General features: G+C 33.1%; 2 protein-coding genes across 2 annotated transcripts in view; one reads left to right on the top strand and one right to left on the bottom strand.

Annotated features, from left to right (window-relative positions):
* The window catches only part of MED14 (mediator complex subunit 14), a 10921-nt gene extending 3253 nt beyond the window's left edge, over window positions 1–7668 (top strand). Inside the window, exons 11-24 of the mRNA XM_018548062.1 lie at window positions 102–309; window positions 1641–1849; window positions 1978–2224; window positions 2743–2886; window positions 2977–3120; window positions 3198–3367; window positions 3431–3625; window positions 3704–3961; window positions 4174–4420; window positions 4939–5309; window positions 5778–5933; window positions 6156–6425; window positions 6498–6764; window positions 7174–7668. Of these exons, the coding sequence (XP_018403564.1) occupies window positions 102–309; window positions 1641–1849; window positions 1978–2224; window positions 2743–2886; window positions 2977–3120; window positions 3198–3367; window positions 3431–3625; window positions 3704–3961; window positions 4174–4420; window positions 4939–5309; window positions 5778–5933; window positions 6156–6425; window positions 6498–6764; window positions 7174–7344 (3057 nt within the window). The 3' untranslated portion in view covers window positions 7345–7668. The remainder of the gene's footprint in view (window positions 1–101; window positions 310–1640; window positions 1850–1977; window positions 2225–2742; window positions 2887–2976; window positions 3121–3197; window positions 3368–3430; window positions 3626–3703; window positions 3962–4173; window positions 4421–4938; window positions 5310–5777; window positions 5934–6155; window positions 6426–6497; window positions 6765–7173) is intronic.
* Window positions 7669–11637: 3969 nt separating this feature from the next.
* The window catches only part of Tsp66E (Tetraspanin 66E), a 42302-nt gene continuing 39999 nt past the window's right edge, over window positions 11638–13940 (bottom strand). The window contains exon 9 of the mRNA XM_018548113.1: window positions 11638–12270. Coding sequence (XP_018403615.1) covers window positions 12245–12270 — 26 coding nt within the window. The 3' untranslated portion in view covers window positions 11638–12244. The remainder of the gene's footprint in view (window positions 12271–13940) is intronic.

Below are 13940 nucleotides of genomic sequence, written 5' to 3'. Positions count from 1 at the left end.
CACACACACACACACACACACACACACACACACACACACACACACACACACACACACACACACACACACAGACTTGTATATCTACATATACTTTATTCTAGATTGTCGCATTCAAAGAGAAAGAAAGCTCACCATGTGAAATAGAGTGCTCTTTCTATCTTGCTGTAGTGAAGCATAGTTCCATCGAAGATGATCCACACGATGATAGCATAGAAACGGAAATACCGAAAATGTATTTGAAAGTCCAAAGCCTTATTGAGTTTGATACTTTTGTGATTACTCATGGTCCATTTACAAGTGTCGATAGTGGTGAGTAGATATATACAAATTTTAAATTATATTTTGATATAAGGTTAAGTATGAGAAATTATGTATCAATATCTATTGTTTATTAAGTCACGTATTTCGTTTGTTTTATTTAATTTTTTATAATTACATTGTGTCATCTTTTTTTTCTATCCTTATATAATACTACAGACTTCCTTATTCTAGATAATTATTAGATAGACTCAATAATTAAAAATAATAAGATAAGATTAAAGATAATAACGATATTATCACTGTTTATCACTAAATTGTTTCACTCTAACGCGCTTGTTGGAGTGAGTAACAGTTGTGATAGAAGCATGTTGGAGTATGTTCGAGCATGCAATGCGAATAAACCTGATATATGCTGTATTATGTAATTGTAGTTTGTAATGCAATTTAGGACTATTATCTTAATCTTCACACGCGCGCGCGCGTGTGTATGTGTAACAATTTCTTTATTAACACTTTTACTTTTTTCTCAACTAATACCAATGATAGATATACGTTATACTATATGTATGAGAGTTTCACTTAAGTATGTGTCAATAACAGGTCTTTTAGCGAACTTCGGGTTTTTCTTCAATTGATTAAAATCAGATTAATGTAATCATAATACGCGCGCGCGACACACACACCCTGAATATCTTCTGCATTTTTTGTTTTCGATAGAAAAAGAGAAACACTTGGCTTGCGAAAATAAAATAGAATTCGTACTAATATGTAATTAATATATAATATATAGATAACTATCTTTATAAACAGGGCTGGGCATTTAAAATACTTTTATTTAAAACAAATTATTTGCAAGTATATTTTGTATTTCAATGGAGCACATGAAATACAAAATATACTTGCAAATAATTGGTGTAAAATGAAAATATTACTTATTTTGTATTTAAAATAGAAAGATTTAAAGTTTTTTTTTGTATTTTGTAATGCAAATAATAATATTGATTGTCAATCTTAGTATTTGAAATACAAAATACAATTGTTTTCTAAACCTATTTTCTAAATCCTATTATTTTTCAAACAAAAATATTAGATACATGCCCAGCACTGTTTATAATTAACTGTGTTATCGAGCTGTGTTAATTAATTGTAATTATATGTTACGCAATGCTTTCAAAAATTAAATACATATAATCTAATCTATCCTGCCTGTGTGTGAGAATGTTAATATTAATTTTCTTACTAACTCTTACTAATATTCTTATTTGCTCGTTACCAATGTAATACAGTGTACGGATAGTAATTAACATCTGGCATCATTCAGTGTGGTATCGGCATACTGCTCTGTTACTTTTAGGGGGATTAACGGGTGGATTTTTTAGGGAATAATGATCAAGATGGGGGGTGCATTACAGAAGTGGTGGAGACGTCTAACAACAAACGTAGAAGCACTGGGGTTGGAGGAAGGACAGACACGGCAGGAACACCACAGAATAGAAGACCAAAGCATCCGGCTTATTTTATTCCGGAATTGGCGCACGTTGTCGCTTTATGCGATGAACGAATACCGTTCGTAACTCTGGCTCAAGAAGTAAGATTTTACTTTCGTTGGTTTTTGCATATAGCGCGTCATTTAGCAAAATACGTTTGAAATATCATGTATATCAATAATGAATTCTTCCGTATTACAAGTTGTCTTAATTTAATATTAATACGCAGCTTACTAGACGGGAGATAGCCCATCAGGGACTCCAAGTCGAGGCTAACGCTACGGCATTGGTACTCAAACTTGTTCAATTGCCTGCACCATCACCGAGTATAGCTACGAGCAGTGCTTGGCACGCTCTTCTCAAAAGACTTTTGAGTGTCTCGATTAGAGTTCAGGGTAAAGGAATGGCTAAAACTTGGACGGTGGAATTTGTATTTTATGGTAGTCCTCTCTCTAGTAGTCATCCCAAAGAACAAGGTATTGATACTGTTTCTTTATACTAGAGTTCTTCTTGTCCATTAACGCGTGTATTTTTCATAACTTTACAGTATAAAGTTAGGAATTTAACAATGAGGTATTATTACAATTTTATTAATGCGTCTTTTACTTTTTTATTGTTAAATTTTCAAAAATGTAAGTATATGTATTTATGTATATGTATATATACACATAACGTACAAGAATGTATTTCTATTTTAATTTATAGTATAAGGCTGTAGCACAAACCTTTGCATAACGCTGCTTAACACATAAGGCATAAAGGAATTGATCAATCATAGTGAAGGATTCTTCAAAATGAAAGATTCTAATTGATTTATTTTTGTATGTATATCTTATGCATTATGGAGCGATATGTAAAAGTCTTACTTTAATTACGATATTGCACACGTTAATTCTAAGTAAAATCAGATATGCTCTCGTGAGCAAATAAAATATATGTTGTCCTCTCTGCTTCATTAATATCAGATATTAAGTTTAATTTTTGTATTTGATAGGTTTGCGTAGGCCAGTCTACTTTCAATATGAAATGGGTACAGCCGATATCGTCTCTCGCACTGTAGATGTTTTGCTAAACGATTGGGCACAGATAGTGCATTTGTATTTGATAGTTCATGACTTAGCTGAATATTTCAAAATAGGTGCGTTACACATTGCATTGAAAAAAATGAATTGCATATCGTGTATTACATAAATTCTATATAATTCGCCATATTGTTTTTTTATTCCAGAAAAATATAACTTACGCAACATGGTTAGCATTAAGTCTTATAGTTATAGCAAGCTAGTTCTTGCGTATGGTCCAAATCAAGGTGCAACTGTCACTATACAGTGGAGTACGAACGACAAAGCATTTAAGATGGTATTTGGTAGGAGTAAGTTTTCCGATATCAATCTCGAACGTTCAATCGATGGAAATTATGTAATAACGAAAGTTTTGCTTGTATCATAGGTCCAACAAATACGGTGACCAATGCGCATTCTCTAATGAAGGAACAACTAGAAGCTCATTTGAATAGATACACGAATTTGGCACAAATTATTCATATACTTAATGAAACGCTTCAGCCACTCACTTCGATTAGTAAATTACCATCAATCCCTCAGTTATGCGTGCATGCGGTAAGTGCACGCGCGTTTCTGCCTTTTTTCGGTTCAGATTTACGGCTAAATTCCTCTCTACAGAGACCACGAGTGCCGGTACAAACGTTTACTATAATGCCACAATGTGTCACTTTAGTAAGGATAGCGTATCAAGGAATGTATTGTTTGGAATTGCGTTTGCGCGGCGGTGGTTTGGTGAGCTTACGCGACGGTGCTTATAGTCGTTTTGACAGAAGTAACGTCGTCGATGAGTTTACTCCTACGCAGGGTCTAAAAGTAAGATATCCGAAAACCAAGACTCAGTAATTAAATGCTCAAAGAGTTTGTTCGTAATAATCATGTTTGTCATCATAGGCATTTTTGTCAAAATATGTCGACGAGAACGCAGTATATAGAAGAAGGTCTCAGTCGGAGGATGATAATCCACCGTCGCCTGTTACTATGGACAGTGATGGTGCTGGAGGCAATGTAAGCTTCTTAGGTCATCATAGAAGTGGGCCTCAATCGCCCGCTCAGCAGCGCGAAGGTCTGAGATTTCATCCACCGCTCACACCTCCATCTGGTAGTAATCCTCACACTCCAGCCAGTCCTCATACGGCAAATATATCCCAGGTAAGTTCTAAATACATATATCTAACTAAGATAATAAATTATTCTTCTTTTCAGATTTTTGTCCTCTAGAGAAGCGTTTTATTTATTACTTTGTGCGTGTTACCTTAGGATTTATTTTTCTAGTTCTCGTTTCTATTATAATGGAATATTTTTCTCAAAATTAGTAGACTAGCGCCTTAATAAGATATTCGATTAATTTCAAACTTTTTTAGGCAAATCAACATCAAAGTTTCGGGAGCAGTCCTGCAACTTCATTTAATTTAGCTTCTCCGCCGTCGTTGCCGCCAAATACACCTAATATGTTACCACATCCGTCTCCTGGATCCGGACTCGTTGCAAACAGTCCTTTAAATCCGATGCACGTTCCTAGTCCGGCTGGTCTTATGCCAACATCATCGCCTGGTCCTTGCAGTAATGTTCAAGTAGGGCATTCTCCTGCTGGTTCATTTATGCAAACAGGTATGCGTGACAAGAAATCAATTTTTCCATCTTTATATTTTAGAAGGCCTGTTCTTTATTCTTGCACTGTCTGAACTGATGCAAGAACAGACCTCTTAATAAAAACTGCATCAATGCGCACAATAAAGAATCATGTAGAAGTTCATTTGAATAAGATATACGAATTTAGCATAAATTATTCATATATTTAACGAAATGCTTCAGCCACTCACGTCGATTAGTAAATTATCATCAATCCCTCAGTTATGCGTACATGATGCGGCGAGTGCACGTGCGTATCTAACTTTTTTCTGTTCAGATTTACCGCTTTTGTTTTTGATGAACTAATAACTGGGTCTTTATCTCTTTATCTTCACCAAAAGTCTTTACACTTTTAATGTTTGAAAAAACAGACAAATGCAAACTAAAAATGATGATAATTTTTAGTTAAAGTTATTAACATCAGGAATATTGAATCAAATAATTAACGCGAGCTAAAACTATCTTTACAATGTTAACAATGATACGTAAATTTTCAGGTCATATCGATGGTAGTCCTTTTCCAGCTTCTCAAAGTATGGCTTCCCCGGCTGCCTCTAACTGGCCTGGATCTCCCAGTGTACCGAGACCTTCTCCCGCGAGACCTGGACAAAGCCCGGGTCACGCAGCGCTGCATAGCCCACAAGCCTCTGATCATAAGACCGGTAGTCACATCTCCAGGGTTTTACCACAGAGGTCCTGGGCAGGTGCCGTGCCAACTCTTCTCACGCACGAGGCTCTAGAAATGCTTTGCTGCCCATCGAATCATCCGTCTGCCTTACCGGGTCCAGATATGTCGCCGCTTGAAAGATTTCTAGGCTGCGTCTATATGCGGAGACAGTTACAACGCTTTATCCAAACGGAAGATTGCGTAAGTGAACTTTGCAATAATGCAAAAAGTCGGTTTTTTTTTTTTAATTATAATACAGTACAGTTACAGTAGATTTTTTAAAGTCTTGTACATTATTATTGTATTAGAGCTATAATGCAAGAAGTCGCTTTGAAATCTCCGACAGAGAAAGGGTTAACAATCATATTGAATAATTCAGTCGTATCAATGCGATTGGTCAATTCTTTCTCCGTTCGAGATTTTGAATCGATTTTTATCATCGTGCTAGACACATACTTTAATAATTCGTAACGTTTTTAGAGTTCATACAAAAAGATTTGATCACTTACAATTATTATATTTGATTTATCATGGGTATACAAGTTTGAAGTTTTGTCTGTCTAGCATGATTAAAGTATTTTCTGCAGGGCACAACTCGTATATAATTTTCGTATTCTTAATAAAATAAAATACATTTTTTCACATATACACACACAAATTGTGTTATAGTTAACTGGTATCAATGCAGAGCCCGGTGTGGTACATTTCAAATCTGAGAGCTTGCAATGCAGAGTTGGATTAAATCCTACACATTTTCAATCTCTTCACATCAAGGTTCTTTCACTTCCAGAGTATAAAGATCAATGGAGCGTAGAAGAGTTACAGGTAATTGAAGCAGACGCTTTGTATAGCTACGCGACATAAGTCACTTAAGAAAATAAAGTAAACTTCAAATAAGAAAAAAATAGGTCAATATGAGCGCTATATAAAATATATATATTTATTTATTATGTCATTAAAATCAATAATAATAAATGAATGTGATGTGACATGATTATACTTTCTCGGTATGAATAATTAAAAAGAAATAAATTGCTTTGTTCGCAGATTATCGAGAAGTTCTTCGATACGCGGGTAGCCGCCCCGCCTTACAAACACAATACACTGTCCGGTTTCGGTAGAATGCTTAACGTACGTTTCAAAGTGTTAAAGGATTTCGTGCAAATAATGAAGCTGGATCTAGTCCCTAGTCTTGTACAGCAGCAGCAGCTGAAGTGGTCCGTGCAGTTGTGTTTGCGTATTCCACCTTCCGCGGGGCCAATCGTGCCTCCTGGTACGGAGGGAGTACACGTTTGCAGGAGTAAAATTCTATTTTTCGTGAGTATTTGTGTTCTTTATGTGATTTGTTTATTCTCAATCGATTCTTCAGCTTATACACTTGTTTCGTAGTTGCAAATAACAAGACTAGGTATATCATATCAAGGAGAGACACCGTCCTTGGTGTTGCCGTTTGTGCATGATGTCAATACGAATATAACGCAGCTAGCGGACAGAAGAGATCTTACTCCACCTCCCACGGCGATTGCGGCAGCGTCTATGCAGCTGAAGAGATTCGCCGAGTACGGCGCGAATCAGTCAGAGTGCTCGCTGTTCCCCGCTGTACGCGATCTTTTAGCTAATTTCACATTACCGTCTGAACCACCGGTTATATCACAGGTAATTATCTCAATTAGAAGAAACTTAAGTGTGTTAATCATAAAGCTATTAGATTATGTTAGAAGCGAAAATCAAATAACTTTTTTACGTCATCTCTTTTATACGATATAGAAATTAATTAATTTTATCATGTTGACGTTGGTCTGTTCTTTTTCTCTGAGAAAAATAAGAAAAGTAAAAAGTTTAGCTGAAAAGAACATATTTAAAATATATAGTGTAAGACTAATGGCAATATTCTAATTTTATTTCTTATTTACAATCATAAATTCATGGAAAATGTGATAATAAATCGTATATGACTGATATAGTTAAGTTTAATAATTTGAGATATCAACGAATGTCGCTAATAAAACATTCGTACAAAAATTTAATAGAAAAATATCAAATTAATTACATCTGTTTATAATAGGTTGTGTCGTCCCCGGCGGGAACTCAAGTAGCTTCCGCACAGCAAATTCAGAACACAGCGATGCAAATGCATTCGCCCATGGCTGCTGGTCAAGGTCCACCACAGGGACCAGGACCATATGGAATCCAAGGCATGCAACCAATGGGCATGATGGGCGGCCCGCCTCAATAGGACTTGCTTTACTCTCCTAATCCCCTGTGCCTATCGAGTCATCCTACGTGGATGAATTAAAAATGTAAACTTTAACTCAAAGAATTCGCAAGAAAGAGTAATCCGGCTGCGCTATTCTAATATGAGAAGATTTACATTTTATGGGGCATCTTAGGAGAGAGAAAACTGTGTCGTGTTTGCTGCGTTTTTAATTCAACGAAAATGAAAAATGGACAGCTGATAAAAGGATATTATGAATATATATGTTTCATGTGTGACAATCTCGTACGTAAGTTTGGTATTGTAGATACACGCTTTATACTTTAATATTACAATTAGTAAGCTCTATCATTAAAGTAAATATGCTAAAATAAATGTACATAAATTGTATCATATAAGAATTAGATTATAAGAATTATATTAGAATCATTCAATGCGTAACTTAATTTAACGAAAAACTACCGCTGTACTACTTGTACTTGTCAATAACAATTATTTCTATTACATTCTTCGTGTAAAATAATCTCTGTTGAAAATTACTAAGTATAATCAAAAATACAAATCTACTGAAACAATTATCTTTTTATCATGTATATACAAGAAGTTTAATATTAATATGAACATAAAATAACATTTCATGTTGCAAATAAAAGGTATCGTAGACATATAAAAAAGACAAATGTAAAAATGTTCATAAGTAAATTTCTTAGATTTAAGATGAGTCTGCGTATTTCATTTTTTAGATATGCAAGAGCTGCATGAATATGTCATACCATTTAATTATCTCATTAAAACTATACAGTGGAGTATCAATTTTTAATTGTATGAGTAAATTCCATTACTTCGTGAAAATTTGTTAACAGTAGTTGACATTACAAGTCACGAGTCGAAGGTGAATGTGCAGACATCAATTGATGTCATACCATTTAATTTACATATATTTATTTTTAACAAAATTGATATAAAATTGGTACGGAATTAATTAGCAAGCTTGAAAAATTATCTTTAATGAATAACATTCAATATAACTATTGTTTTGTTGTACGCTCTCTTAAAGACGTGTCTTTATTATATTATATTTAACTACTTTTTCGCACAAATCTTTAGAATTGTAGTACATATAAGTTGTACGCACAGTACCAATGTAGAGAGAGAAACATCGAAACTACTAAATTTTTTGCTTCTGCAAAAAAGACAATACCACTTTCACTTTGTGCTTATAATATTTGCTTTGTTTAATATTGAACAACAAGAATGAACTTACACTTACAGTGTGAGCGTAAAAATGGAACACATCTTTTAATTCAACTGTTCTTTATCTTTTGAAAATTTCCATGAAGTACAGAATTTACTTACACAGTTTTAAAAATGGATAAAACACTACAAAGATATTCTCAGAAGATATAAGAGTCAATTAAACAATTCTGAGTGTAAAAGTCAAGATGTAAAATATAATTATGTAAATTGAGATAAATATATAACAATAAATTATTTACATTATGACATATAGCTTCTTGATTGAGCCATCTTCAGATAATAAAATAAACGCAGTTAATGATATTACCTGAGTATAACATATTGATATCGATAGAATACACATTATGTATCAGTAGTGATCCGATGGATGCTTCGCCAAGAATCAAAAATTGCTCGCAAACGGTTTATAAACCGAATGTTTATAATTTCTCAATGTTCTAGAGAAAGAAAGTTATGTTAAAAGATAAAATAAAATTATGTTGTGAGCGAGAAAGAAAAAAAGATTTTTATTATTAAAATTAAAAAATTGATAATCATTATGTTATAAAATATCAATATGTTATGAATAAGCTGTCGACATTTATATCAAATTTCAATATTTTGTACCTGTATCCAACTGTCTTAGAGCATGGATTTTGCGAAACGACTGATTCTTGATATGTTGCTACATTACGGAAGAATAGATAGAAGAAAACAATTTTCATTACACATTTTATCTGGCATTTATGAATAATATATATAAAATTTTTATTTTGGTTCTGTGTATACAGCTTCTCTTTTTTTTTACAAAAAACATAATACTCTTAACAAAAATCAATCGTACTATATTCTTAATATATGCAATTGTACAGTACTCATTGTTAATAATATAATGTATTGGAATACAACTGTATATCAATAATCGCATCTCAAATATATATATACATTTTAGGTCAGGTATCAGTCTCTGTATATAAAATTTGAATACATTTTGATACACCTATTTCACATGATAATTCTTAATTGCACCGAAACGAAACCAAACGTTACTAAATATTTTAAACTTTGAACTTAAACTAAGTGAATATCATGCATTCTTGGCCGTATTTTTGTGTCCTGTCTTCTTTGTTTTTTGGTAATCTTAATATCTCACATAGTTTTTCAAAAATAATTTTTGCATAATAGTCTATATATACTTTGTATCTTTAGTACCAAAAAGATACTTGCGTAGATATACATCATAATATATTGATTTGACGCGAAACTAAATTTATCATATATCATAGCATACGACTACCAACACGCGCATTTATATTATTATTTTTATCGCAATTTCAGAGTAAACATGTAAATGTCACATTAATCTTGACTCGACTTCCACAATTCTACGTGAGATTTCTAAACTGATGTCTTAGGCTTTTCGTTTTTTAAACTGTTTTCCCCTTGACTTTAAGCTTTTCTGAAATTTACACATTCAATATTATGGAATACTACATATTAGACAGCGTTGTAAGAATCAGGTAGTTTATATTGCAACATTTATCCCTATTTAATTCGAAAGTTTAATAATCTTGGTTGTCAAATACACACGTATTTTCTGTTAGAAAAGAAATGAAGACGTTATTGTTTTAAAACTATAATATTTTCCTGAATTAATTTACAGAACGATTTCTTTTCTGAATTGGTATATTTCACATAGGAATTAGATTGCAATAAAAGAACCTTTACATTATTTTTAAGCTATTTGACGGATACACTATGCGAACGCTTAAAAATAAATATAAATACCCATAGTGCATAATATTCCATGCAAAAAACGTGATCTTCATTTCTAAATTAAACTGCACATTATATAAAAACAAGCGTTTCACTATATATTATAGTTTTTGAACTATTAGCTAAATAAGTGAATGAGAATTTCAATCCTCCAATTAGTCCTGTGCGATATTTCTGTATCGCTCTTATATATGCAGGCGACGCATAATCATGGCTCGTCATTAATTATGCGTGATATGAATCATAAAGTATAAATGAAATACTCTTTTGACATAACTTCGATACTTGTATCAGAGGTAAAAGGAGGTTTGATTCATTATTACTTCCTCTATTGGAAAACAGTGATGTGCAGCACATTTTCATACACGGCAATCGAAGAAGAATAAAGAAAAAGAAAATTAACGTTTAATATAAACATTCTGACTTCGTGGCTTGCTCACAAAGTATATGCGTTATGTAAAATGCTTCTGCCGATTTCTATATACGCTGTCAGCAATGACGTGCCATTCCTACTTCTCAGATAATTACATATCCGATATAAATATCTGACAAATTTTTAATTACTCAGGTACATATACATATATAGATACATTTAAGAAAAATATAAAGCTAGAAGTGTGTATGTGTGTGTGTATATATATATCATATATATCAGGTTGAAGAATCATCGTAAGTATGAAATTTTTATCATAGAATGTTACGTAAAAACAAAAACCTTCCTCGTCTTTCTGACCAAGAAATTCTTCAAATGAGACATCTTCTCGCAAATAAATGTACATCTTTAATAATTCGAGCAATCGGTTCATTAGCATTTCGTAGCGTTATATCTGTCTGACTTATATGTATATTCTTCTAAATGCTACTGAAACAATGACCTTTGTGCAAGAATTATTTAGTAAGTGTATGTATAAAAAGCACTTTCACAAAAATTTGCAATAATACGAAAAGAATGTCAAAAATACAAATTGGATTCTTGTCACAAGTATTTTGTTAAACGTATCCGTTGAGAGATGAAACATCGCGTGAGTATTCAAAATTGTGAGTACAAGCATCTAAAACTCATTAGAAAAATATTATAATATCTTGTATGTACATATACTGTCACGTTCATCTGCATTAACTTGTGAATGGATGACCAAGAACCGGAAGAGGAAAAGGAAAGAGGAAAAGATTCGTCATTGGATGAGTCGGATTTCGTCATCTTTACAGAGGTCTATAATTTAATACTGAAAGATAATGACTTATTAAAAAGATCATTACTTATAATATCTTAAATATTAAAAGCATAATTGTTCAGTGTGCTCCAAAAATAATTAATCTTTCAGTATTAAATTTCTGTAAGAGTATATCGCCTATGAATCATTTTAAACGCTTGTACCTCCATAATACAAAACAAACACTTAACGAAACTATGAAATGTTAGCAATTTACAGTTGACGTTTTGAGATACTTCGTATCGTTTTATGTATATATATATATATATAATGCGTGTACCGCTTGCGGTTATGCACGACACGCGGGATATATAATATATATATATATATATATATATCTCAATCTTACATATATGTATTATATACATATTAAAATATATATGTAGGATTGATGAGTTCCTCTTCGAAAAAGAAACATGTAACACTTCGCCATATATTTTTTTACGTCACTGCCAATGTAGTATGTTTTTATTTTCTTTTTCTTATATATATATATATATATATATATATTTCGTTTCTTTTTTCGAAACGTTTCGTCAACTCAAGCGTTAAAGAATTGATTTCTGTCGGCCGACTTCTTAGCTAGCCTAGGCTTGGGCTAGCAGCTAGAGTTTCAAGCAAGCAAGGCACAGGAGCACTAAGGACTCAACGTGCTAGGAGGCACTACTCAACAGTTCCATGCTCTTAATGCCTCGTCAACAGCAGCACCAACAAGTTAACACTGGAAACGAAAATGTCTAGAATGTGCGGCATGAATAATTAGTAGCGATTTAAATAGCGTTGTAAAAACTACCGTCCGCATTAAGATATACCGTCGATTCGTGTGTACGTACACGCACGCCAGCACGGAGAAAGAACGGCGAACGAAAACGTCTCATCAAGTGAATAATCGCACACACAATACCGCATGCGGTCCACGATTGCAAATAACAGCGTAGATCCTCCAAACAAGAGATTCGCATTGTACCCAAACAGCATGAAAGGCTCGCGAAAACATCACGGAAAAATTGCAACATTGTTGCAATGTTAACACAGAAATGCAGCAATGTTGCAAGAATACAATAAAGAGTGCTTCCCGTTTAGTGACACAAACATAATTTTATCTTTCGTAACATTCAGAGAGTAACAAAGATAGAATAATACTTGTGTTACCAAATGGAAAGCATCCAAAGTTGCTTCGACATTTGCGCAGGAATGCAGCAGGTAGCAATGTTAGGATATCTATATTATTACCTTTGCACTGCAAAATTTGTAAGATTGCTACGATGTAAACATTGTAAACTAAAAACTTTCATGCCATATGGAGTTCGTTGTTATATATTCAGAAAAGTTCAGGTACGGAAGAAAACGCGTAAGATCATTTGTGTATCATTTTTTGGCATTTTGTAGTCGACACATCCGGCACGCGTGCCATATAAAGTAAATGTATCAGTTATTTAGTAGACACTTAGTGGACATGATCCAATTCGTTGGACAAAGTAATACAAAATTTTAAATATTAAGCTTTTAATGACACGTACGACTTTAAATAAATGCATTTATAAAAATTTAATAACGAATTAATTTAGAATCGTACATATCATTAAAAGCGTTATATTTGAAACGTTTCATCGCTTTGTCCAATTACAATTGGTTTATGATGTCTACTAATCGATACGTTTACCTTACGCGCGCTATCATATTGTCGAAAATGCAATATATTAATTCCTCGTTTATTCTCGATCTCCTCGAAATGAACAAAGAATCGGGAGTTTCTTTCGCGTTTCACTTCTACGATGTCGCGTCGAGATATCGCAGAAATTCTACAAAAATATACTCTATATAAGTATATATATATATATATATATATAATATATACACGTATCCTGTTAAGGAAATGATACCTTCGTTTCGTAAGATCCGCATCAAATCATTGTAGTGTGCGTATAATTTAGTTTCTCAATTTTTTCAGTCTGAACATTTTTTTTGTTACTGTTGGATAATTTTTGGCTCATGCCCTCCGCGTGTGTTAGGTGCGCATACGTACAGATTTGCGTATACAGTAGTGTATGTTAAACATTGAAAGTACACTAACATACATATTATCGATTTCTTACGAAGATATATGGATTTCTTCTCGAAATTGTACATTGTCCCATTTACCATAATGCATTTCTTTCTGTTCTTTACATATGTAAATATGAATGAGACACCTCATCCTGCGCGGTCTCTCTGTGATGTATCATTTGTTAGGTACCGTATAGCGTTTGCAACATTGAGATAACAGATTTGCTGACTAAGCTACTATAATGAGAAGAGAGAAAAGAAACAGTTAAATGTTTATGTTACTTGCGTACCACAATTCCGAGTAGAATTTTGCCATGTGTGTTTAATAACTCGTGCCGATAATTG

The sequence above is a fragment of the Cyphomyrmex costatus genome, unplaced genomic scaffold (assembly GCF_001594065.2).
Source record: "Cyphomyrmex costatus isolate MS0001 unplaced genomic scaffold, Ccosl1.0 scaffold70, whole genome shotgun sequence".
NCBI lineage: Eukaryota > Metazoa > Arthropoda > Insecta > Hymenoptera > Formicidae > Cyphomyrmex > Cyphomyrmex costatus.
Note: the sequence above shows the minus strand (reverse complement) of the source record. Positions and strands in the feature narration are given on the sequence as shown.